The 22,876-nt window shown below is 47.9% G+C and overlaps 1 protein-coding gene across 1 annotated transcript in view; it reads right to left on the bottom strand.

Moving 5' to 3' along the window:
• Window positions 1-21,708, bottom strand: part of LOC149367118 (uncharacterized) — a 39,723-nt gene extending 18,015 nt beyond the window's left edge. The window contains exons 1-4 of the mRNA XM_089566592.1: window positions 21,471-21,708; window positions 14,539-14,793; window positions 4,738-4,877; window positions 468-591 (exon numbers count right to left, since the gene is read on the bottom strand). Of these exons, the coding sequence (XP_089422718.1) occupies window positions 468-591; window positions 4,738-4,877; window positions 14,539-14,793; window positions 21,471-21,662 (711 nt within the window). The 5' untranslated portion in view covers window positions 21,663-21,708. The remainder of the gene's footprint in view (window positions 1-467; window positions 592-4,737; window positions 4,878-14,538; window positions 14,794-21,470) is intronic.
• Between the last annotated feature and the right edge of the window lie 1,168 nt (window positions 21,709-22,876).

Genomic DNA, 22,876 nt, shown 5'->3' with positions numbered 1-22,876 from the left:
TGCCTGACGCCCCCTTTTGGAGCAGACGACGACTAATAAAATAGATGTCGTCCGCTCCAACAGGGGGCGTAAGGCGTCCGTGGGTGACCACATTACATACCTCATTACTGCGAACAGAGCCATGGACACAACCGAACTCATCCACGCAGAGATAGAGTCGTGCTAAAGGAGCAGTCAAATTCGGCAGTCAAAGAGTGTAGTCGCAATGTGTAGTCAAATAAAGCACTAGTACAGCACAACCAGTCTCGCAGTCAATGCCAAACAGTGCGTCAGGAAGGGCTTTCGTCTTGCAGCACTTCAGACAGCCAAAGTGTCCCCTGAATATGTTTGTGCTACAGAGCAATTAACACGCCAGACAGTTATGATAAGCGCTCTTTCGTTCCAGCAACCTTGATTATTTCGGTATGCGCGATTTTCGCAATAAAAGGTCACGTGCGTCTAGCGACCAGTTCGCAGCCGTCGCTCACCATGGCCGGGGGGGCCGCGACGTCCTTCACCTCGCCCGAGTACCTCGACAGCGGCTGGATGGCGCATTTGTCGCCAGGTTCGGGACGGAGAAGGTGGGTGATCAGGATGAGCACGTCTACCTTGCTGCATTTGCAAGGAGTGGTTGCGTTCAGAGGGACGAAAGCAAAATGGTAAAAGAGAGCGCCATGGGACAACACTGAAACCTACTTCCTAACGACTACGAGATTAAGGACCTAGTGAAGCGTGGCCTTCTGGTAGAGCATTCGCCTCGCATTCGGGAGGTGCTGGGTTCAATCCCCAATGCCACCAGGTACCAACCAGTTCCCTAATCGTCATCATCATCAGCCTGACTATGCCCACTGCGGGGCAAAGGCCTCTTCCATGTCTCTCCAATTAACCCTGTCCTTCGCCAGTTGCAGCCACCCTATCCCCGCAGACTTCTTAACCTCATCTGCCCACCTAACTTTCTGGCGGCCCCTGTTACGCTTGCCTTCTCTTGGAATCCACACCGTTACACTTAAGGAGAAGCGGTTTCTTGCCTTTGCATTACATGTCCTGCCCAAGCCCTCTTCTTCGACTTTATTTCAACTAGGATGTCATTAACCAGCGTTTGTTCCCTCACCCACTCCGCCCTCTTCCGATCTCTTAACGTTACAGCTATCATTTTTCTTTCCGTAGCTCACTGCGTTGTTCTTAACTTAAGCTGAACGCTCTTTGTCAGCCTCCACGTTTCTGCCCCATAGGTGAGCACTGGTAAGATACAGCTGTTGTACACTTTTCTCTTGAGGGATATTGGTAAACTGCTATTCATGACCTGAGAGAACCTGCCATGTGCGCTCCACCCCATTCTTATTCTTCTAGTTATTTCCCTCTCATGATCCGGATCTGCGGTCACTACCTGCCATAAGTAGACAAATTCTCTTACTTCCCTTATTTTCCCCAGCATGGTGTTCGGCTTTTCTAGGGTGAACTGCTTGGGAAAAGGGTCTTCGACCAAACCGTTGTGTTCAGGGCCAGTTATTCGTTCCGCCACCAAACATCCCTAAATCCGCCCCGCGTGGTAGACGCCCGCATGTGGCCCAAGTTCCTTTTCCCAAGCAGTTCACCCCAGAAAAGCCCAGGCCGGGGGAAATCTTCTATCCACTAGAAAACCGGTGGGTACCCTGTGGGCACTGGGCATCGAACCCAGCACCTCCCGAATGTGAGGCGGATGCTCTACCAACAAGACCATCACTACGGTAAAGTGCCGACTACTAAATTAGACACATCCTTATTTCCTTAAAAGTGCTAAATTGTCTCTTCTTTTGAGGCTACCGATCGAAATCTCATTAAAAAAGGGCTGAGGCTTAACTTGGTTAAGCCTCGAGAATGCGAAGCATCATCGTGTCGCGTAATTTGGAGGCGCACAACCACAGCGACGGCGCGAGGTGGGCCCCCGTTTCTCCACTGTCGTGACGTCATCGTGTCACGTGGTGTGACGTCATGTATCACGTGATTTGAGGCGCACAACCACAGCGACGGCGCGAGGTAGGCCCCGTTTCTCCACTGTCGTGACGTCATCGTGTCACGTGGTGTGACGTCATGTATCACGTGATTTGGAGGCGCACAACCACAGCGACGGCGCGAGGTGGGCCCCCGTTTCTCCACTGCCGTGACGTCATCGTGTCACGTGGTGTGGCATCATCGTGTCACGTGATTTGGAGGCGCACAACCACAGCGACGGCGCGAGGTGGGCCCCCGTTTCTCCACTGTCGTGACGTCATGTATCACGTGATTTGGAGGCGCATAACCACGGTGAAGGGCTGAAGTGGTAGCTAAAGTAGTATGCCTCGCATAAAAGACTAGCGATTTCTACTTCCCTTGTCTGCATTTGTCGTACTATTTGCAAAACAAATGGGAAAACCATGCATTTCGTCACATAAGTGTTGATATACGGCCTCAATAAATCAAGTGTACAGCTTTCAAATTTACTGTAAAAATGATCACTCTTTTCATACTCAAGAAACAGTAATTGGCGGCATATTAAAGCTGAATTGTTTTTGACATTAGCGGTAATATGTTGCTACTGCTGAAGCTAGCATTATATAATTTCCACTATATGAGGTTCAAATTATTGTGAATCTACGTAACGATGTGCGCAAAATATACAAAATGCAAACTGGTTCGGGTCCGCTGAGAAAAATATATATATTCCACGATTATGGGAGCATATCTATTTAAAAGCTTGAAAGCACGAGCGGACATGCATACTCTAATTTACTTCAAGAGTAGTAGTTTACTTGGTAGTGAAGCGACAAAAACCTTATTTCAATGCGATAGCATCATGAGGACCGGCCGCCACGGTGGCTCAGTGGGTACGGCCTAAGTCGCTTTGGGAAGTTAAACCCACAGAAACCAGAAACCAAACCATCATGAGGACCGAGAACTGTCCAGCGTAGGCGTCATCATCTGTATAAAACATCCGCCTGCCATCCATGGCTTGCGGTGTTTAAGGGTTTTTCCCTCTTTCCACCCACCAACCGTCCTCCTTTCCCTCCTCTTCGCTTATAGGAGAGAATACGAGAACTCCGGTCGAAGGACGAGTCAGCAAAAATGAAAATTACTAAGAAGAACGAGGCTCGAACAACAGCACGCCTATGTGCAAAATATACAACCTTCCGAAGAAGCTGCGTGTGCAGAATTGCTTGCGGGAGCTGTTTCTAATACATGCTACTTCCCTCCTCACGCGGGGGCGCGCAAGTCTGGCTAACGACGCGCCGGTTTCTGGTTCCCGAGGAACCAGGTCCGCGCCGAAGTTCACAGTGGCCATACTCTTAACCGACACCTCGGGGAAGCGGCCTCACGGCTGGCCGCAGGGCTGTAATGGTCACTGCGGGATGCCGAGGTAAGCGAGGGGAAAGGGGGGGGGGGGACTACGGCCTTGAAACGTCCATTGAAAACCGACGATGTTGTGGAGTACCGGCGGAGTTGGCCCGGGTCATCTCACCTTAGGCCACGTTCACCCTAAGCCCGGTCATCTCAGCCAGCCTTGAACACTCCCTCCTCTGTAGAAGAGGAGCAAGCTAGGAGAGAAAATGAGTTCATGGACGGTTGGTTGGAAGCACAGGTGGGTCCCCACGGAGGTGTTAGGTCATAGCGCCGAGGACCGGTGGGCCGATAGGCTGACGGCCTAAGCCTCTACTGGCCGCATCACATCATACCCAGTGTCTGAAAAACCGCGGAAAGAACTCGACGGTTATTAGCTGGAAGGTCGGAAAAAAACCCCGTCGTGGAGGGTCCCCAGGTAACTGCTGGCCCCGCGTTAGGTTCTCCTGTATCCGGCGGTCGGAGCCCATTGTGTTTGGTGGATGGTCGGGCATACCGTGAGTGGGGCCGCACCATTGGGCAATCTCGATGCTCTCCCTGCCCTGGCCAGGCAGGCCAGCAATGGAGTCAAGACAGATTGAAGGATCAGAGAAAAAAACTCGCTGTCCCCATTTCCGCTCTAATTCCCGTGACCCATGTCCTGACCACCATTCTTCCCATCCATTTGATCATCCTTTCCGCTATTTCCTCAGGGGAGATCAGAGGAGTCTCCCCAAGCCCGCTCCCCCGGCTGTGGGCCGCTACAGTAGCTTCCCACTGCTCGGAAAGAGCAACCTGGGTATCACAAGCACCACTGGTGGCTACGTTTTGAAACAGCCAGCAAGCGGTACAGTGGCGCATCGCTCAACCGCAGCGCCACTGCCCCGGTAGTGGTATGACTCGTCGAATTTAACAGTGTGACACATTTTGCGTCTTTGAAATTGAAATAGAGTCAGAATTAGAACAAATTTACCAGCGAAAGAGAAATGCTAGAATCGCATTTCCTCTGCATCAATCCAACTGATTGCTCCAATCCTTTTTTGTTTCCACGAGCAGGCGCGCGGTAAACTTTTGCCTTTAACTCTACGTCCTTTGTCAAAAGTTGATGAAGAGACACGACTTCGTCGAAGAAATTATATTTGTTTCTATCCAGACCGACTCACTTCCGATTTAAAGGGACAATAGGGATAATATTCAAGTTGGTTTGTGTAGACCAACACCAATCTGTGACGTTAGTAAAATGCGATGGCGCTGCTGTCGCAGGGCAGAAGGGTGGGAGGAGGGAACCGTGACTCTGGGGTTGCAAAGGTCGTGTTACATCATCATCATCAGCCTGACTACACCCACTGCAGGGCAAAGGCCTCTCCCGTGTCTCTCCAATTAACCCTGTCCTTTGCAAATCAATTGTGGGCAACGGCGACTTACGCGATGCTCTTGAGCTCATTCATGGCGGCAACGTCGTACTGGCTGCTCGTAGTCGTGCCGGCAAGTTTGACTCCCAGGAAAATTGTCTTGAGCACCGTCGTGTTCCCGCTGCGGGCCGTCTGCAACATTCTGTCGATGTTCTGCGTGAGACCAGATTGATTGATTGATTGATTGATTGATTGATTGATTGATTGATTGATTGATTGATTGATTGATTGATCGATCGATTGATTTCAGCAGAGGAGACTGGGACTAAAGGCCCAGAGAGCCTGACAGATGTCCCAGTCCCCTTCTATGCACAGTTACAGTAGTGGTGGTAGTGCATTCAAATGCATACGCATAAAAGGCACATCTCGAACAGTGGAACACAATTACAGTAACAAAAATGATTGGAGTACTTGTCGGTTACCTTAATTAAAACACAAAACACATTCACAATAAAGAAATGCAATATATGTACTCTTCTTATGGGGAGGTATATACAGGGTATTTCACCTAACAGTTTGCACAATTCTTCAAAATAGGCTTTCTGACTTAGAAGAGCGCTTTATTCGGAACAGCATTGTCAGTGGTGAAGTACATCAGAATGCAGGTAAGACGTCCTAGCTAACAGGATGGTTAACTAATACTGAGCAATAAAGTTTTCAACTAATACAGTTAGCATCTTTAATCATTGAGAGGCGTGTAGCCCGCCGTAAGTAATATCAATATGAGTTTTTAGAATTCCGAAAACGCGATTGATTGCCCTAGTCGCTGTGGCCCAACAAATTTTGGCTATTTCTACTAGTTACGTGCACTGGACAGGTTGCTCTGCCTGCAAGCTTCTCGAAAGCGCATATATTTTGGCGCGACGTAGGCAGAATTTGTTTGGCCAAAGCGGCGAAGGTAAACGCGTTCTATAAATTCTAAAAACTGTTATGGATATTACTTACGGTGGGCTACACGCCCCTCAATAATTAAGGAGCCGAACAGTAATAGCTAAAAGTCAACTGTTCAATATTAGTCAACCAGCCTGTTAGCACGCATTCGCTGTATTCTGATTTACTTCGCCGCTGACAATGCTGTGCTGAAAAAAGCGTTTTCCTAACTTGTGTAATTCCTAACTTGTACACATATGTGTGCAGAGGGTAAAGGCAATTAGTAAAAGCAACTGCCACTGGCAAGTCATACGCCATTCAACTTTTTTGTTTTTGAAAGAATTATTGAGGCACTAAAATGTAACATTTCACCAAACTTTCTATTTATATCTGTAGACTTATAAATGTTTGCTGCCCATAATTTGTTCTTGTTATTGGAACGTGTCTTACAACCCGTAAAGGGTAACGAGATCTCTCATCACTGCCTGCTTCGGTAAAAATTTTTGCCTGTGTATGGTAAAAAGAAGCTTCTTATAGTGTATCATCTAATAGATTACACGTTCTCTAGCGTTTCCCTGCGGACTGTGCCACAATGCTCACAGGGCTGCAGCGGGCGACAAAAGTTCCTTACTTTCCGCTCCTTTTCCGAAAGCGAAGCAGTGGCTGTGATAACAGTGCTGGTCCAAAGTTTAGGGGAATCCTTCAAGGTGTAGTAAATTTGTACTAAGATAATAAGAGAGCACTTACTCGTGGGCATCCACCCAAGCGCAGCCATACGGCTACAAAGGAAAGCCATGCAGTTCTCACAGAAACTTCGGAGTTATAGAAAAATTCGTCAGTGTATGTCGACGCTGCCACATATGCCATGACTAGGGGACAAGGCACCAACAACGCAGTGGCAACTGTAGTCAACTCGGAATTACACGAGATTACCAGCGCCTCCCTGCAAGACTGCACGATAGCTGAGGCTGAAGAAGCGGCCGTCGCTCTAGCGGCAGCAGAGGGCTATCGGACTGGGCGGTCACTGACAATTCTTACTGATTCAGAAGCATCCTGCCGCAACTATCTTTGCGCCAGAGTCGGTCACAGAGCGCTCCGCATACTCCGCTCTGTAGACTGCAAGACGCAACAAACACATGCAAAACCACACAAGCCGATCAAACATAAGATCATCTGGGTACCGGGGCACATGGGGGTGGCAGGAAACCAAGAGGCAGACAGGATAGCTCGAGGATATACTAACTACCGAGCATCCAACGTCAACGACCTCGAGGAATCCCTGCCAGTACCTCCGGAATACTCGGCCATACTCAACAACTACAAAGGCAGCAGGATGCGGTACCCACCACCGCACAAATCTTTAAACAAAGAGGCTGTCACATGGAGACAACTTCAAACGGGGTCATATCCAAATCTAAACACACTAAGTAAAATTCACCCCACACTTTACGCACACAATTGTCCGTGGTGCCATGAAAAACCTACACTGTATCACATCACATGGGCATGTCAAAAAGTCGACATCGTCCCAGTTATACAAAACCCAAGTGTGGAGCAATGGGAGGGTCTGCTCTCCAGCGACTGCCGCGATGACCAGATCGGTTTGATACGGCGAGCTCAGCTGACGGCAGCATCCAGCGGAGCCCTGGAATAGGGGCAACCGACCGTTTCGGATGGACTCATCTGACCACATAAAAAAACCTTGTGCTAGAGCCGAATAAAGTTATCCTATCTATCTATCTATCCTGGTCCGGAGTTAGAACCCGGGACCACTGCTTCGCCAGATCATAAGCTTTTCAAACGGAGCGAACCGGGACAGATACCTGTGTCTCCATGTGGTACCGCGAAAACCTTGAACATTTCTTTTGTTGCCGAGCCATTTCGCGGAGCTGAGGCAAGGCGATATTGCGCATGCGCGAGTAGTAGTGACGTCACACAGCGCACAGTTGGCGCACCGCCGCCGTCGCTGCGCGGGTGACTCAGAGGTGCCGCCGCCGCCGCACTCGCCAGTTGCGCATGCGCAGTAGCGGCGCATAGCTAACGTGCCGGGGCCGCCGCCGCTGTCGCGCGCTCTCCATCGCCTCTCTCTCTCTCTCTCTCCTCGTTGCTTTCGCAATCCTCCAGGTTTAACCAGAGCTAAACCACTGCCAATTTTCTCATTACAATCGCTCTGTGTCGTAGTGTGGAACTTAAACTGAGCTGAGACAGCGTCAAAAATACAAAGACATCCTGCCTAATGTTCTCGGACTACTTCCGTTAGACAACCAGAACGATGCGGGCGGTGAAGACATTTTGCTTAGGAGACGTACAGAAGCCACTTTAAAGGCATTTGCCCCTGTGAAACCTCCAGTGAATGTTTAAGGGCACCGAAACTTCTGAGGCTCCTCAGCGGCGTCGAACTTCTTTTTTTTTTTTTGACGTGCGAAATATCTGAAGCGTTCTTATGAAAGCACAACCTTAGAAGCTGACTTTCTGTGAGTTCGGTTACACGGCTTATTTGTTCTTTGTGAACATCCTGTTTGTCTTCGCATGGTTGTGCTGGTGGCTTTTTCCGTCAGTGCGTACCACTTTGTCCTCAACAGTCTCATCTGGGGAGGCCTGCCTGCTTTAACAACATGCCAAAGTTTACAGTTTTTCATAAACGAGTGCCTATTCTTCCTAATCACACTTGGATTAGATGGACGGATCGCACCCTTTGAAACGATGTGGTAGCGGGCGTTGCAAGGCTAGCTATTTTTTTTGGTGCATGTTTTCTCAACCATTCAATCTTATACAGTCTATCTTAAAATTTAGCCCTCGTCTGCACGTATTCAACCAATTTCTACGACACCAACTTTTATGGCTTGGTTTTGTAGGGTTTAACATCCCAAACTGACTCAGGCTATGAGTGACGCCGTAGTGGATTGCCTTGAATCCTGAACTTTTATCTCCAGGACAGAGCTCTCTTCTAAGCCACCAATCCTCCAACCGTTTCTTACTGAAACCCCTTTTTTTATGCCTGAAAGCTGGGCTCTCGGGATACCAACTGCGCGTGCTTCAACATTTGTATGCATACTGCTGCATTTTAGCAAAATATAGTAAAGAGCTAATGTTGACTGCCGTATCTATCCCTCCAGGAGTAAATACCCAAAGAAACGTGTTATAAGATCCGACGAGAACAGCATTCAGCCTTTTTTAAATGAAGACGTTGCCTGTTTAATGTGTCTTCCTACGGCCATTTCCCAAAGTCCATCACCTGCCCCATTGTATCATGGACGATGGCGTTCGGCTGCGGATATCCCAGGGGACGCAATGGAATACCAAACGTCGCAGGTGCATTTCGAGTGAAACGATATGCGAAAGACACCCTCTGCTTTGCGATATCGACACACGTCGAATAATCCCAAGTGATGGGAATTAATTCGCAACAGCCCACAATGGCGCCTCTTTCAATCGATGCGCAGCTTTGAGACGTGAAACTCCACATCTATGGGACTAAAAAGGGAGGAAGCTCTCTTCTAGCGCACTTTTAAAAGGGAGTGCACTGGAAGAATTCTTATTCCCTTTTTACACCCTTGTGTTTAGAGTAACAGCAGAAAAAGCACAGTACCCTAAAACGGAAAAAAAGACGAGGAAACAAGCAAGGTTTGAGGTCATTTCAAGGAACACTGTACTGTGGGACACAAGTACAAAAATATTGGCCTGTTCTGGTAGTTCGTATCACTTGGTGGAAATAACGAGGGCAGAATTCGTGGTTTTAGGCAGGAATATGTATTTCAACTTGGCTCGGAAAGTCTGGTCTGAGCGGATGGTAGCGCCACTCACACTGTTCGCTCGTTACGGCTAGCTTGGCAGACGCCTGGAGTGAATCTACTGCATTTCATGAGCATCCCGAGCATCGTACAGACAGTTATTTTGGTTCATATCAACCTAAGGCAGCATATATGTCAATTTGTCATGAATTACAACTACTTTTATTGTTTAACCTTTATTGACAATTTTTAAAAATGTTTTCGAAAAATAAATTAAACTACGGAGCCCCCACTTTTTTACCAGTGACGCTGCAATCTGGTCTTAGTACTCTCAGTTGCTGTTTTAATAAAATAGTATATGAAGGCCACTTAATGTCACGCTCATTATTGCCACTGGAAGTAGCCTAAGCGGCGCGGCAGTGGCCGTTTCTATTGAGTTGTATACTTATTATATACTCGGTTTCACCTAAGACCTTACGTAATTTGTAAAATAGGCTTTTTGAGTTAGAAGAACGCTTTTTTCGGCATAGCACTATCAGCGGCGTAGTAAGTTGAAATAAGATGTGCCACCTAGCAGGCTGGTTAACTAATAATGAATAGTTAACTTTTTAACTATTGCTGTTGGGCTCCTTAATTATTGAGTGGCGTGTAGCCCACCATAAGTGCTATCCATATCAGTTTTTAGAACTTCGAAAACGCGGTTACCCTCGGCGCTGTGCACCAACATACTTTGGCGACATCCATGGGCGTCCGGAGGGGGGGGCAAGGGGGGGTGGCTGCACCCCCCTGGAAAATCACTCCCTCGAACCGTGAGTGATGGCCGCACGCCAGGGGCCGTGGTGGGCTCAGCCAAAAGGGTAAAAGCAGCTCCGCTTCCACGCTTTGGGTCACATCTGCGAAATGCCGCGTCCGGGCACGCGTCTTTATGCCGTTTTCAAACCACGCCATCGTTAGCTCTGTTGAAGGCCGACCTGTTGCAGACATACAGCGGCACCGGCGAGCATGTGTTTCAAGCCGTCTTGAAATGGGTGCCTGTTTCTTTGATCTCTAGACAGATAGCGACACGGAGGCAGACAGTGCACAGTGCATCTTGTTTTCGCCTTCGTTATGCCGGCCACCGATGAATTCTTCAGGAGGGAAAGACAAATCAGCCGTGTCCACCCCCGCTTTGTCGGGCTGCTCATGGGCAAGCGGGCGATCAGTTGGCGCCGCCGCCGCTCGCTGTGCCTCCGATCCACGGGAGAGCGCAGTGCGGTAGAAGCGCCGCTATCAGAATCTTCGGCAAAGGAGATTAGCATCTTTTGTTCACGGCGACGCAGTCTCCAGAGGCGCCCCCACACCAGCGTCCCTTGCGTCTTCTTCGAAAACCAGCGCCTTTGGTCAACGCAGCCCGATGGCGCCTGCCTGGCTCGCCTGTCACCTCTGGCTGGGCCTCAAATGACAACAGCGCCCGTGTACTGTGCGAGGTCAGTGCCCGGTAAAGAGACCCAGGTGGTCGACATTATCCGGAGCTCTGTACTACTCCGTTCCTCATAACCTGAGTCGTGTTGGGGCTCTGAACACCATAAAAACACACAAAACAAATTTTCCTACCGGAGTGGCGAGTGTCCCTTCCCCTCGGAAGTCGCACGGAAGTAAGCCCTTGCACGTGTGCGCGCCTCTGTATTTGTGCTTCGGTGTTTTTAGTGGCCGTTTGTCAACGAAGCTGAGAACAACCAAGACAGTGGACGAGAAAACTACGAGCGGCGAGCAGTGTGCGTGCGGTTGCTCGACTGTGCGGATGCGCGAGCAAGATGGAGCGAGGTGTATGAAGCTGCGAGCGTGCATTTATCTTGTAAATAAGTTTTCGTTGTATGTATAGACATCTTTTGTTTTCAACGTGCGCGTTCAACCGTTTTTCCAATCAATGTGTGTGACGAGTGTGCACCGAGAGCGTGTAATGAAGCACAGAAATGAATTTATCACCCGTATAATCACGCAATTCGCCCAGAAAAATCCGTGGAGTCTACAGTTGCTGTTCAAGGAAGACTGACTGAGTGACTGTAGTTGCGTGTTTGTGACCATATTGTGCTGTGTGCTGGTCATCAATCCGGGTGAGTCGAGAACCCGTATGCAGCAATACTGAGCACTCTTCTCCACGAAGTGACAGTATATTTTTGGATTTTTTATTAATTTTAATTGTTTCTTCGTTGATAAACTGCAATGTATCTCTCCTAGCCACACTTTAATTTGCTGTTTGTAATTTTTATTTCATGTGTGTATTTCACTTATTTTTTATTTATATATAAATAAATAAATTCATACCGCATATAGTGCCTTTTTGCTACGAACATGCCCCCCCCCCCCCTCCGGCGCCAACAACCAATGGGGCCCCCCCCTGCAAAAAATTCTGCGGACGCCCTTGGCGACATCGCATCAAAATACATGCGCTTTCGAGAAGCTTGCAGGCATAGCAACCTACCCAGTGCGCGTAACTCGTCGAAAGAGCAAATATTTGTTGGGCCATAGCGCTGAGGGTAACCTCATTTCCTAATTCTAAAACTGATATGGATATTAATTACGGTGGGCTGCACGCTTCTCAATAATTAAGGAGCCTAGCAGCAATTGGTAATAAGTTGACTATACAAAATATTTAACCGTCCCGCTACTTCGCACGTCTTAGATATGTTCTGATGTATTACACAGCTGGCAACTCAATGGCGAAAAAGGCGCTCTTCTTACTCAAGAAGCTTATTTTTGAAAGTTCACAGCACTTAAGTCGCACTAAGTGACCTTACCCCCCCCTCCCCCCCGAATTTTTTTGTGTATCGCCTCCCACGAAATGCAGTCGCAGTGACAGTGGAAAATGCGGAACGAACAAAATCTTCATGTCGCCCTTATGTTGCCCTCCTCTTGACATGCTTTTTGAAACTGACAGAAAAGTCAACAAGTCCGACAGCAAGTCGTATGTAATGTGCACAGTGATACACACGCGTTTAGCCGGTCGGGCACCGCCCCCTTTGTGTTGTCTGTATAACCGCTCGCTTTATTGAATACAATTGCGGCATTGCACTTAAGTCTGCTCAAGAGCGCAAATGCAAAAGCTTTTCCCTTTCATCTCTTTCTGCCTCTCGTTTTCATTTCCGACGAACGTCACAGGACTCGAACCCACGACCTTCACGGGACTCTACCCCCGACTTTTGCGGGAGCCGAACCTAGGACCTTCACAGGACTCGAACCCACGACCTTTTTGCTACCGCTATCACTACTATCACCACTAACATCAGACTATCATCACCATCGCTATCACCTACTGTCACTAATGTTTTTATCATCACTATCATCATCATCGCTATCACCAACTATCACTATCTCTATCACTATCACTGTCATCATCTATCGCTATCGCTATCAGAATTGGTGAACGGCCACCCTAGTGACGTCACAGGGGACAAATTTCCGGCAACATTTTTTTTGCGAAAGCAATACTACTCCCAAGAACGGCCTTTCGCGTAGCGGCGGCCACTTGGCACGTTTGACCTTTAGAATGACCTCTGACGTCATACCATGCCTAGTGAAGTCACAGCGTGACGTCATACCAGGAGCGAGAGACGGGCTACCAACTCGGCTCGTTGAGTAACGGCGCGCCGCCCTCCTCCCGCTAGAGGCGCTAGTGACGTTACAGCGTGACGTCATACCAGGAGCGAGAGACGGGCTACCAACTCGGTTCGTTGAGTAACGGCGCGCCGCCCTCCTCCCGCTAGAGGCGCTAGTGACGTTACAGCGTGACGTCATACCAGGAGCGAGAGACGGGCTACCAACTCGGTTCGTTGAGTAACGGCGCGCCGCCCTCCTCCCGCTAGAGGCGCTAGTGACGTTACAGCGTGACGTCATACCAGGAGCGAGAGACGGGCTACCAACTCGGTTCGTTGAGTAACGGCGCGCCGCCCTCCTCCCGCTAGAGGCGCTAGTGACGTTACAGCGTGACGTCATACCAGGAGCGAGAGACGGGCTACCAACTCGGTTCGTTGAGTAACGGCGCGCCGCCCTCCTCCCGCTAGAGGCGCTAGTGACGTTACAGCGTGACGTCATACCAGGAGCGAGAGACGGGCTACCAACTCGGTTCGTTGAGTAACGGCGCGCCGCCCTCCTCCCGCTAGAGGCGCTAGTGACGTTACAGCGTGACGTCATACCAGGAGCGAGAGACGGGCTACCAACTCGGTTCGTTGAGTAACGGCGCGCCGCCCTCCTCCCGCTAGAGGCGCTAGTGACGTTACAGCGTGACGTCATACCAGGAGCGAGAGACGGGCTACCAACTCGGTTCGTTGAGTAACGGCGCGCCGCCCTCCTCCCGCTAGAGGCGCTAGTGACGTTACAGCGTGACGTCATACCAGGAGCGAGAGACGGGCTACCAACTCGGTTCGTTGAGTAACGGCGCGCCGCCCTCCTCCCGCTAGAGGCGCTAGTGACGTTACAGCGTGACGTCATACCAGGAGCGAGAGACGGGCTACCAACTCGGCTCGTTGAGTAACGGCGCGCCGCCCTCCTCCCGCTAGAGGCGCTAGTGACGTTACAGCGTGACGTCATACCAGGAGCGAGAGACGGGCTACCAACTCGGTTCGTTGAGTAACGGCGCGCCGCCCTCCTCCCGCTAGAGGCGCTAGTGACGTTACAGCGTGACGTCATACCAGGAGCGAGAGACGGGCTACCAACTCGGTTCGTTGAGTAACGGCGCGCCGCCCTCCTCCCGCTAGAGGCGCTAGTGACGTTACAGCGTGACGTCATACCAGGAGCGAGAGACGGGCTACCAACTCGGTTCGTTGAGTAACGGCGCGCCGCCCTCCTCCCGCTAGAGGCGCTAGTGACGTTACAGCGTGACGTCATACCAGGAGCGAGAGACGGGCTACCAACTCGGTTCGTTGAGTAACGGCGCGCCGCCCTCCTCCCGCTAGAGGCGCTAGTGGCGTTACAGCGTGACGTCATACCAGGAGCGAGAGACGGGCTACCAACTCGGCTCGTCGGGTAACGGCGGCTGCTTGGCACGGCGCGCCGCGCTCCTCCCGCTAGAGGCACTGCATATGCAGTATGAAACACCTGCTTTCGCAACCTTCCAGGCTTAACCAAAGCTAATCCCCCCGCCAATTTTTGTGGACACTTCCGGCCTCAACATAGCCACCTAATGTTTTCGCAATAAAAGGCCATTCGTGCACCCCGCTCTGTCGAATCTTTCGTACCGATATGATGTTCTTCAGCTTGTTCACGTTGGTCGAGTCGGAGGCGACGGCGCCCCTCGAGTAGCTCGCCACGCCGGCCGTGAGGATTCCGTAGGTCTTCCAGAGGTCGCCGGGCCTTACCGAGCGCAGCGACACGTCCAGGTAGTCGAGGTCGTTGGCCGAGAAGCTGATGCCGAACTGGCGCAACTTCTCCTCCTCGTCGTCTAGGTAGGGGTAGCCCTGCCAGGCGAGGTACTCCTGGTACTTCTTCGCCAGCTGCGAGAGTGAAGACATTTATTAAGGCGAAAGCCTGTAATGGCTCTCCCATCCGTCTGTCCGTCCGGCGTATCATCCAGCGCCTGGGGTGACTATAGACAAGCGCATCTGATAGGAGAAAATGATTGGTAGCACCAGCTAGAGGGGACAAAATGTAACCTCGACGCCACGTTTGATGACTGTAGAGTTAATAATTAATTAAAGCCAATTATAGAAAAAACAAAGAGAACAACGAAATGCGTCGATATAGCGCCGACGTCAATATAGCGAAGGGAACCGTGCGGCGCCTACTGCTGGCAAAATATGTCTGCACAAAAATGGTGAACGATGTGCTACCACGCTCGCTGTTTCACGAAATATGTACTGCATTCGCTATACAGCCCAAAAAATATATATATTTGCGAAGTGAAGGATGCGAAATTCACCTGAATCAAAAGAAATCAACGCAATTGGCATGCAACCCACAATACGAAAAGGCTGCGATTTCGATTTGTACATAGCTGTGTATATGAGCTCTAGCGTACCCACTTTAGTAAAAGGGAGTGTGCGCTAGAGGAGAGATTACTCCCGTTTTACTCCAATATAGGTGTATTCGTGTTTAGAGTGTAGCGTGTCCAAGGGTTAAATTATGTTCCATTCAAAGCCTGCTACTGAAACGTGCTAGAAGGCATCTCCCTGTGCCCAAGAAACAAATCGTGTTTGTTTGCACTCGATATTGATGGAAAACATCTTTATTTATTCAGTATTTTCAGAACATGTGGGTGGGCCGCCTAGTCCGGTAGTCCATTGGCTGCTGCTGCTGCGCTGGCCCTCCCCACCAGCCAGTGCTGACGGTCAGGATCATCGCTGAGCAGAATAGCCTCCCACTGCTCCTCCGAGGGGTTGGGAATGGGGTCAACTAAGGGATTAAATTGGCATGCCCACACCATATGGTAGAGGTTAGCTACCTCTCCACAGTGTGGTCACTGCGGAGAGTATAGTGTAGGGTACCACAGGTGTAATTTAGCTGGTGTTGGGTATGTGTTGGTTTGTAGTCTCCTAAGGGTGTTCTCTTCTAACTTATTGAGGGATTTGTGTGGTGTTGGGTACTCCTTTCTGGCTGTTCTGTATGGCGCGAGATTGTCAGCATACACTGCTAAACCTATCAGGTCACGGCACCCTTCATTTGCACTCGATAATTTTTAGAGTGTTAGCTCTAATACTCGAATTACTCAAGGTCGCGTTAGTACGAAACACAAGGTCATTAAAGTGAGACCAGCGGGTGGTACCATTGGTACACAGATTGTGGACTTCCTAATTGGCGTAGGATGTTCAGTGTTGTATCAAACGATTCTGCACGTTACGGAGCATGCAATTACTAGTCGAAACAAAGCTTAGCTTATCGTAGGGATTTGCACCAACGACTTTTGGTTCCCCAAACCATGACTTCTTGAAACTTCAAAAATCCATTATGGTCAAGCTAACTGACGTAGGACATTCGAAGTGGTGTCAAACGATTTGTCCTCCTGCGCTGTATACGTTGGCATAAAAAAGTTGATATCCGGATATAATGAAAAATTTGTCCCGGATATCACGAAGATGTCTGGCTAATGATGTATTATTCGTTCGTATTGCTAACGCTCGATACTCATACTCCGCCTTTTTTTTCTTTATTGCATATTCATACTCTCCCTCAGCGTTTTTCTAGTTTTCTCTGTACCCCTTTAAATGCTGCGAAAAAAAATGGATGGGACGCTTAAGCTCCGCCTTAAGGGTATGACGCAATAGCTTTAATATATTAATGACCATATATGCAGAATTGGTCTTTCTCTAATTAACATTATCCGAGGCGGGAGTGCTTATGATGTTGTTAAACATGGATGATAAGAAATGTGATGGACCAGATGGAATCCCGAACAAATTTCTCAAGCGATATGCCGAGCCTATAAGTAAATACCTCTGCCTGATATATCAAAAATCAATCGACGAATGTAGCCTTCCTGCAGAGTGGAAAGTAGCGAAAGTAATTCCGGTACATAAATCTGGCAATATTTCATCTGCTGCTAATTATTGACCCATATCACTGACATGTACATGCTGTAAATTACTGGAGCACATTATTTTGAAATTTCTGACAAATTTTGTTGAAGTCAATAACATTCTCCACAGAAACCAACATGGATTTCGTAGTGGCTTGTCAACGACTACGCAACTAGTAGAAATTATGCTTGATTTTGCGCAGTGCTTCAACAATCAGTCACAAATCGATGCCCTTTTCCTGGATCTGTCCAAGGCTTTTGACCGAGTCTCTCATGCTAAACTCCACTTTAAACTTAGAATTATATTTGGTGATGGACCACTCGTACGATGTATTTATAATTACCTCTCTGACAATTTGTACAATACGACCATCATGCCTCCAAGTTAGTACCTGTTCTTTCAGGAGTACCTCAGGGTACAGTTTTAGCCCCGCTGTTGTTTCTACTTTTTATTAACGACATATCAAATGAAACCGAAGTAAAAATGCGACTATTCGCGGATGACTGCGTGCTGTACCAAGAAATAAAAGACTAATGACCAGGAAAAACTTAACAATGCTCTAGGAAAAATGGCAGAGTGGTGTAATAAATGGCAGATGGTAATTAATTTTGAAAAAACGGTCTCTATGTCTATCACAAAAAAAAGTGTAAATTGGATTATGTGTATTCTTGGAATAACATGAATATCCGTAGTGTGACCGAATATCGTTACTTGGGTGTAGTCATCACTTCTGACAAACTCGTCTACGCATGTTCAAACCATAGCCAGCAAAGCATTGAACAAGTTATTTTTCCTTAAAAGGGCCCTTCGTCATTCTACATCCGATACAAAACTTCTTGCTTACGTCACTTTTATCCGTCCGGTCTTAGAATACGCCAACATAGCCTGGTTCCCCCAAACTAAAAACAACGTTAATACGCTCGAGATGGTGCAAAGGAAAGCCGTGGGCTTTATCTTCAACTGCTATGGCCGCATGCATTCAGCCACAGATCTTTTACGCACGGCAGGGCTTCACACGCTGACCAGCCGTGCCAAATTACACCGTTTAAGGTTTTTGTATCTACTTCTTAATAATGCATTAAAGATGTCTCCCACAGACTTTGTTCGTATAAACACTACACGAGGAACACGTCACAAGTATGCACTCACCCTTGAAGAATATTTCTGTCGCAGTAATACTTTCCAACATTCTTTTTTTCCACAAGTTGTTCGAGATTGGAATCAATTGCATCCGTCAGTCACAGCCCAGCGCACCATAGACAAATTTATTACCCTCGCTGAGAGTTCTGTACTTTCATTCCTCTCATCATAACCTTGCTCGTATTCTTGTATTGCAGTACTCTTCTCGGTGTATTTATTGTAATCAAGTGACATCACCAGTTTGACGACATGATTGCTTTATTATTGCCATTTGTATTGCATGTTTTGCCTTTATTTTCTACTGTTAAAAAAATTTAGCACTGAACCTGTATTTGTATGTTTTGCCCTCTCCTGTAAAAATTCCAAGATGGGATTGACAGTATTCCGAAATAAATAAATAATTCTAAGATCCCTGGGAGTCGTCATAGAACTGATGACGCAGTGGTGTAGCGGTTGATCGATGCGCTACTGCCCTGCGATGGAAGGTGCTGTCAGCTGTGGGATTTCTGGGACCTGAACTGCTCGTACTAAGCAACCTTTCGTGACCAATCATTAAAAAATTGCGAGGACACTTCGGCAACTAAAGTGTTGAGAGGCGAAAGCCGAGGAAACTGTGCCGTGACGATCTCCGGTGGATGTGACGTCACACCATTCCCGTGGCTACATCGACACCCAAATTATACAAGCTTCGGGGATCTAAAGTGTTAATTACGCCTAAATACACATTTTTTTCATCTAATTTGACACAAATCCGACATTTATCCGACCATTCTGTGACAACTTTCACATTGCCGTGACGACTTCCGGTGGATGTGACGTCACACCGTCCCCGTGGCTATATCGACGTCCACTCTATTTCGACGCAATTTCGACATTTTGCCTATAATTAACTAATTACTCTACAGTCATCAAACTTGGCTTCTAGGTTCATTTTTTCTTCCTCTATCTGAAGCAACCATTGTTTTTCTCATATCTTGTTTAGTTCCCGAGTTAAAAGCGTGTGACACGCTTTGTTAACGGTGGACGACAGTATGAGCCATTAAAGGCTTTCTTTCACCTTAAAGGGCAGCTGCAGCATTTTTTTGGAGAATTTCGGACTATTCAAGGATTCAAATCCGTATAGGCTGTAGGTGAAGCATGTCAAGTGTTTTTGCTCTAGCATTTAAAATAGTGACGCCATCGACGATTAACTTGTGCGCTTCTCCTTAATTGACCGGAGGAGTGCAGGAAAATTCAGCGTGACGTCACGAAAGGTATGATTTCAAATTACCGCTGTCGTCAGCCACACCCTGCCCTGACTCGTTAGACGCTGCCAAAGAACTCTCGGCAGGGTTTGATTTCGGTGGCGTTGTTTTTTTTCTTTCAGAACAGGCGTTTGTGCGTTGGAAATGTACCGATACCTTCTATTACGTCATCATGCGCCCCCCACTTGGCGTCGTGCGCTGCGGAGAAGCTTGAAGGGCGTCCGGAGTTTAATCGGCGATTACTTCACTATATCAAGTGCTGGTCCAAAGAGACTTCGCATGCTTTACCTGCAAGTTTCACGCATTCGACCCTCTTAAGCTCGTTGATTTTTGAAACCTATGCAGTTTCCCTTTAATATGACTGCCACCTGCCACGGTGAGCAAATTTGCTCACAATCTGGTTGGACAGTTGCGATTACGCCACAAGGTCACGTGACCTAGGCGGCCCCCCTGCCTCCTAGGTTGCTCTTGAAATTTTTCCTGGATTTTTCGCTCACGGTCAACGACACCGACGACGCCGGATTTTCTGCGACACTAGCTCCCTCTATCGCATTAAAAAGGACCGCGTAGTAGGCGTATTTTCTTTTCTTGAAATTTAAACAGCGCTACATACTTAGACGATTACACAGAAAGACATGATAGGACGGGACGGCTAGATATTTAGACGATTACACAAAGACACGGCAGGTCGAGCCTTGGTTTTTTTACTATTTATTTATTTAAAACATACTGCAGTCATTGAAGACCAAGGAGGAGGGCAATACAGGTCATAAGTAAACGCAATTCAGCGCCACCATTAGCAAGCAATCACAAAAAAAAACACAAGCAATCATAAGCAATCAACAGGTCAAAGCAGTCAAAGCAATCAAACGCGCAGCATGCAGTGCAAACACAGAAAAAGAAAGAAAAAGAAATGAATCAGCAAAAAGCGAAGAGTAACATCAACCCAGAGCTTTTCGTACTCGTTCTTCGAAAACATTTACATCATGCGCGGAAAAAACTTCTATTGGGAGTGCATTCCGTTGTGAGACAGTGCGCGGAAAAAATGAGTTCTTAAACCTGTTAGTACGCGCAAAGATTGGTTCCAGGTTGTAAAGATGGGTGTGCCGAGTTTGACGACCCTCACGTGGATGAATGAACAATTGCGCGTTGATACCAAGTTGGTGATTGCAGAGCCGATACAGAAACCGCAGCCTAGAAATCTTTCTTCTGCTTTCTAAGGTCAAAATGTTGTCAGCACTCATTAGAGACGATGGAGAATCTAATCTGCGGTATGAATTGAATATGAAACGTAGTGAAGTGCACGTAGTGAAGTGCACGGGAAAGGTTTCCTTGCCTGCATGCTTTTCGAAAGTGCATATATTTTGTCAGGATGTAGCCAAATTTTGTCGAGCCACCGCGCCGAAGATAATCGCGTTTTCGGTATTTTTAAACCTGACAAGGCTTTTCCTAACGACCGGCTACAAATCTATAATTGCAACTAGGCGCCAGATTATAATAGTTAAAAAAGTTAACTACTAAAAATTAGTTAACCAGCTTACTAGTTAGAAAGAATCACCGGTTTTCTGGCGTCCGCCAGCACTGTTAATACTCCGCTTCAAAAACCATATTTTTCCACCAAAAGCCTATTTTTAAAAATTACTAAGTTTTCCTTGAAACACCTGGTAGACTGCAGTCAAACGCTATGGAAGAATTTTGGTCGTTAAGGCAGTTAAGATGTGCGCTATTTTTGGTGGTCTGCGATAGGCAATATGTGACCTACAAAATAGGTTGGTTGGTTTATGCGGTTTAACGTCCCAAAGCGACTAAGGCTATGAGAGACGCCGTAGTGGAGGGCTCCGGGAATTTCGACCACCTGGGTTTTTTTTTTTTTTTTGACCTGCAAAATAATTCCTACGCCCGCACTGACCCGTTCCCGCAGCTATAGAAAATCATCATCAGCCTGACCACGCCCACTGAGGCCTCTTCATGTCTCTCCAATTAACCCTGTCCATTGCCAGTTGCGGCCACTGTATCCCCGCAAACTTCTTAGTCTCATCCACCCACCTAATTTTCTGCCGCCTCCTGCTACGTTTGCCTCCTAGATATAAAATCAATGGACACTATAGGAAACCAATGGGCTCTACTTTACGTGCAAGGGTCCCTTTATATAATATTGAACGTTCAGGCCTATGGGGCGCGAGCCGGGCGAACAATAGGTTTTCGAGAAGGTTTCCTCGTCTTGGTTTGCTTCGTTGCTTCTGTGCTGACAACAGGCCTGCGCGGTGAACTCACCTCCAAGAAGGCGTCGTAGCTGACGGGGTCTTCGTAGGCACCTATCTTGGAGTCGTACACGGCGACGTCCGTATACACAATGAAGTCACAGAGCGGGATGGACGTCACTTTGTGCGCTGACTCCGTCGACGGCCCGACGGTGCAGAAGATGAAAGAAACGGGCCGCTCGTGAGGCTCCGGTGTGTACGCCATCACTGTCGTCTCCGTCGTTGTTGCTGCACCACAGCGTTGAAGCAGAATGGACACGTAAGTTTGGTGGCGTGTTTTCTTCTCTACAACGATACGGCAGACACTACTATGCATACATATAGTTTCTTACTACTACCTAGAGGGAAAGCTGGCAGCCCGTCTATGGGAGTTTGCATGGCGACCCCTCGAGACCACTTCAGCCACCATGGGCGCTCAAAGCTACATGGGGCGGTGAGCTACTTGTTGCGGAACTGCAACTTTTGGCCAAAAAATAATAGAAAAATAAAGCTGTTTGATAACTACAAACGTCCTAACATTCAATATCTTGTCTAATGATTGCAACAAACGAGCAGTAAAGCATTTAAGTGCAAAGTTTGCCCACAATAAGAGACGACTTGCTCTACTATTCACCAAGTAGTGCACTATAAAAACTAATATTTCGTAATTAACAGGCGCATTTTTAAAAGTAAATATGTTTTCAAAAAGATGTTGCTGCTTAAATACTATAAGAGGTTTTTTAATGGCATTTCGGAAAAGTGAAACCTTTTATTGGCGTCGTGTGTGTCGCGTTTTCACTACTATGGGTTTTGCCCACTGCGTTCGCGCGAAAGTCGTCTGCACACACACGAACAGCGTTTTCGGAATTAAACGTCTTAGTAGTGCCACTCTATGTTCCCAAAAAATTACGACTGTGCCGCAACAAGTAGCTCACCGCCCCATGATGCTTTGGGCGTCCATGGTGGCTGAAGTGCAGCGCCGCCAGCTTTCCCTCTAGGTAATAGTAAGAAACTCTATGACTTCAGCCACCATGGACGCTCAAAGCATCATGGGGCGGTGAGCTACGTGGTGCGGGGCGGTCGTAGTTTTTCGGGAACACGGAGTGTCACTACTGAGATGTTTCGTTCCGAAAACGCTGTTCGTGTGTGCGCAGACGACTTTCGCGCGAACGCAGTGTGCAAAAACCATAGTAGTGAAAACGCAACGACACACGACGCCAATAAAAAGTTTCACTTTTCCGAAATGCCGTTTAAAAACCTCTTAAAGGGTCAATCTACTGATTTTTATCGACCATAATTTCTTTGCGGCAACCAATAGCTCTTTACTCAAATTACCGTTTAGCCAGCTGTGGTGCCAAGGAGTGCGGTAGAACATTTTAAAATAGAATTTATTAATGTGGGAACACATCTGTATGAGATGGTAGTCTCATCTGGCAACCA

This window comes from Amblyomma mixtum, chromosome 1 (assembly GCF_055824585.1).
Source record: "Amblyomma mixtum isolate Tamu chromosome 1, ASM5582458v1, whole genome shotgun sequence".
In the NCBI taxonomy this organism is placed as follows: Eukaryota; Metazoa; Arthropoda; class Arachnida; order Ixodida; family Ixodidae; genus Amblyomma; species Amblyomma mixtum.
Note: the sequence above shows the minus strand (reverse complement) of the source record. Positions and strands in the feature narration are given on the sequence as shown.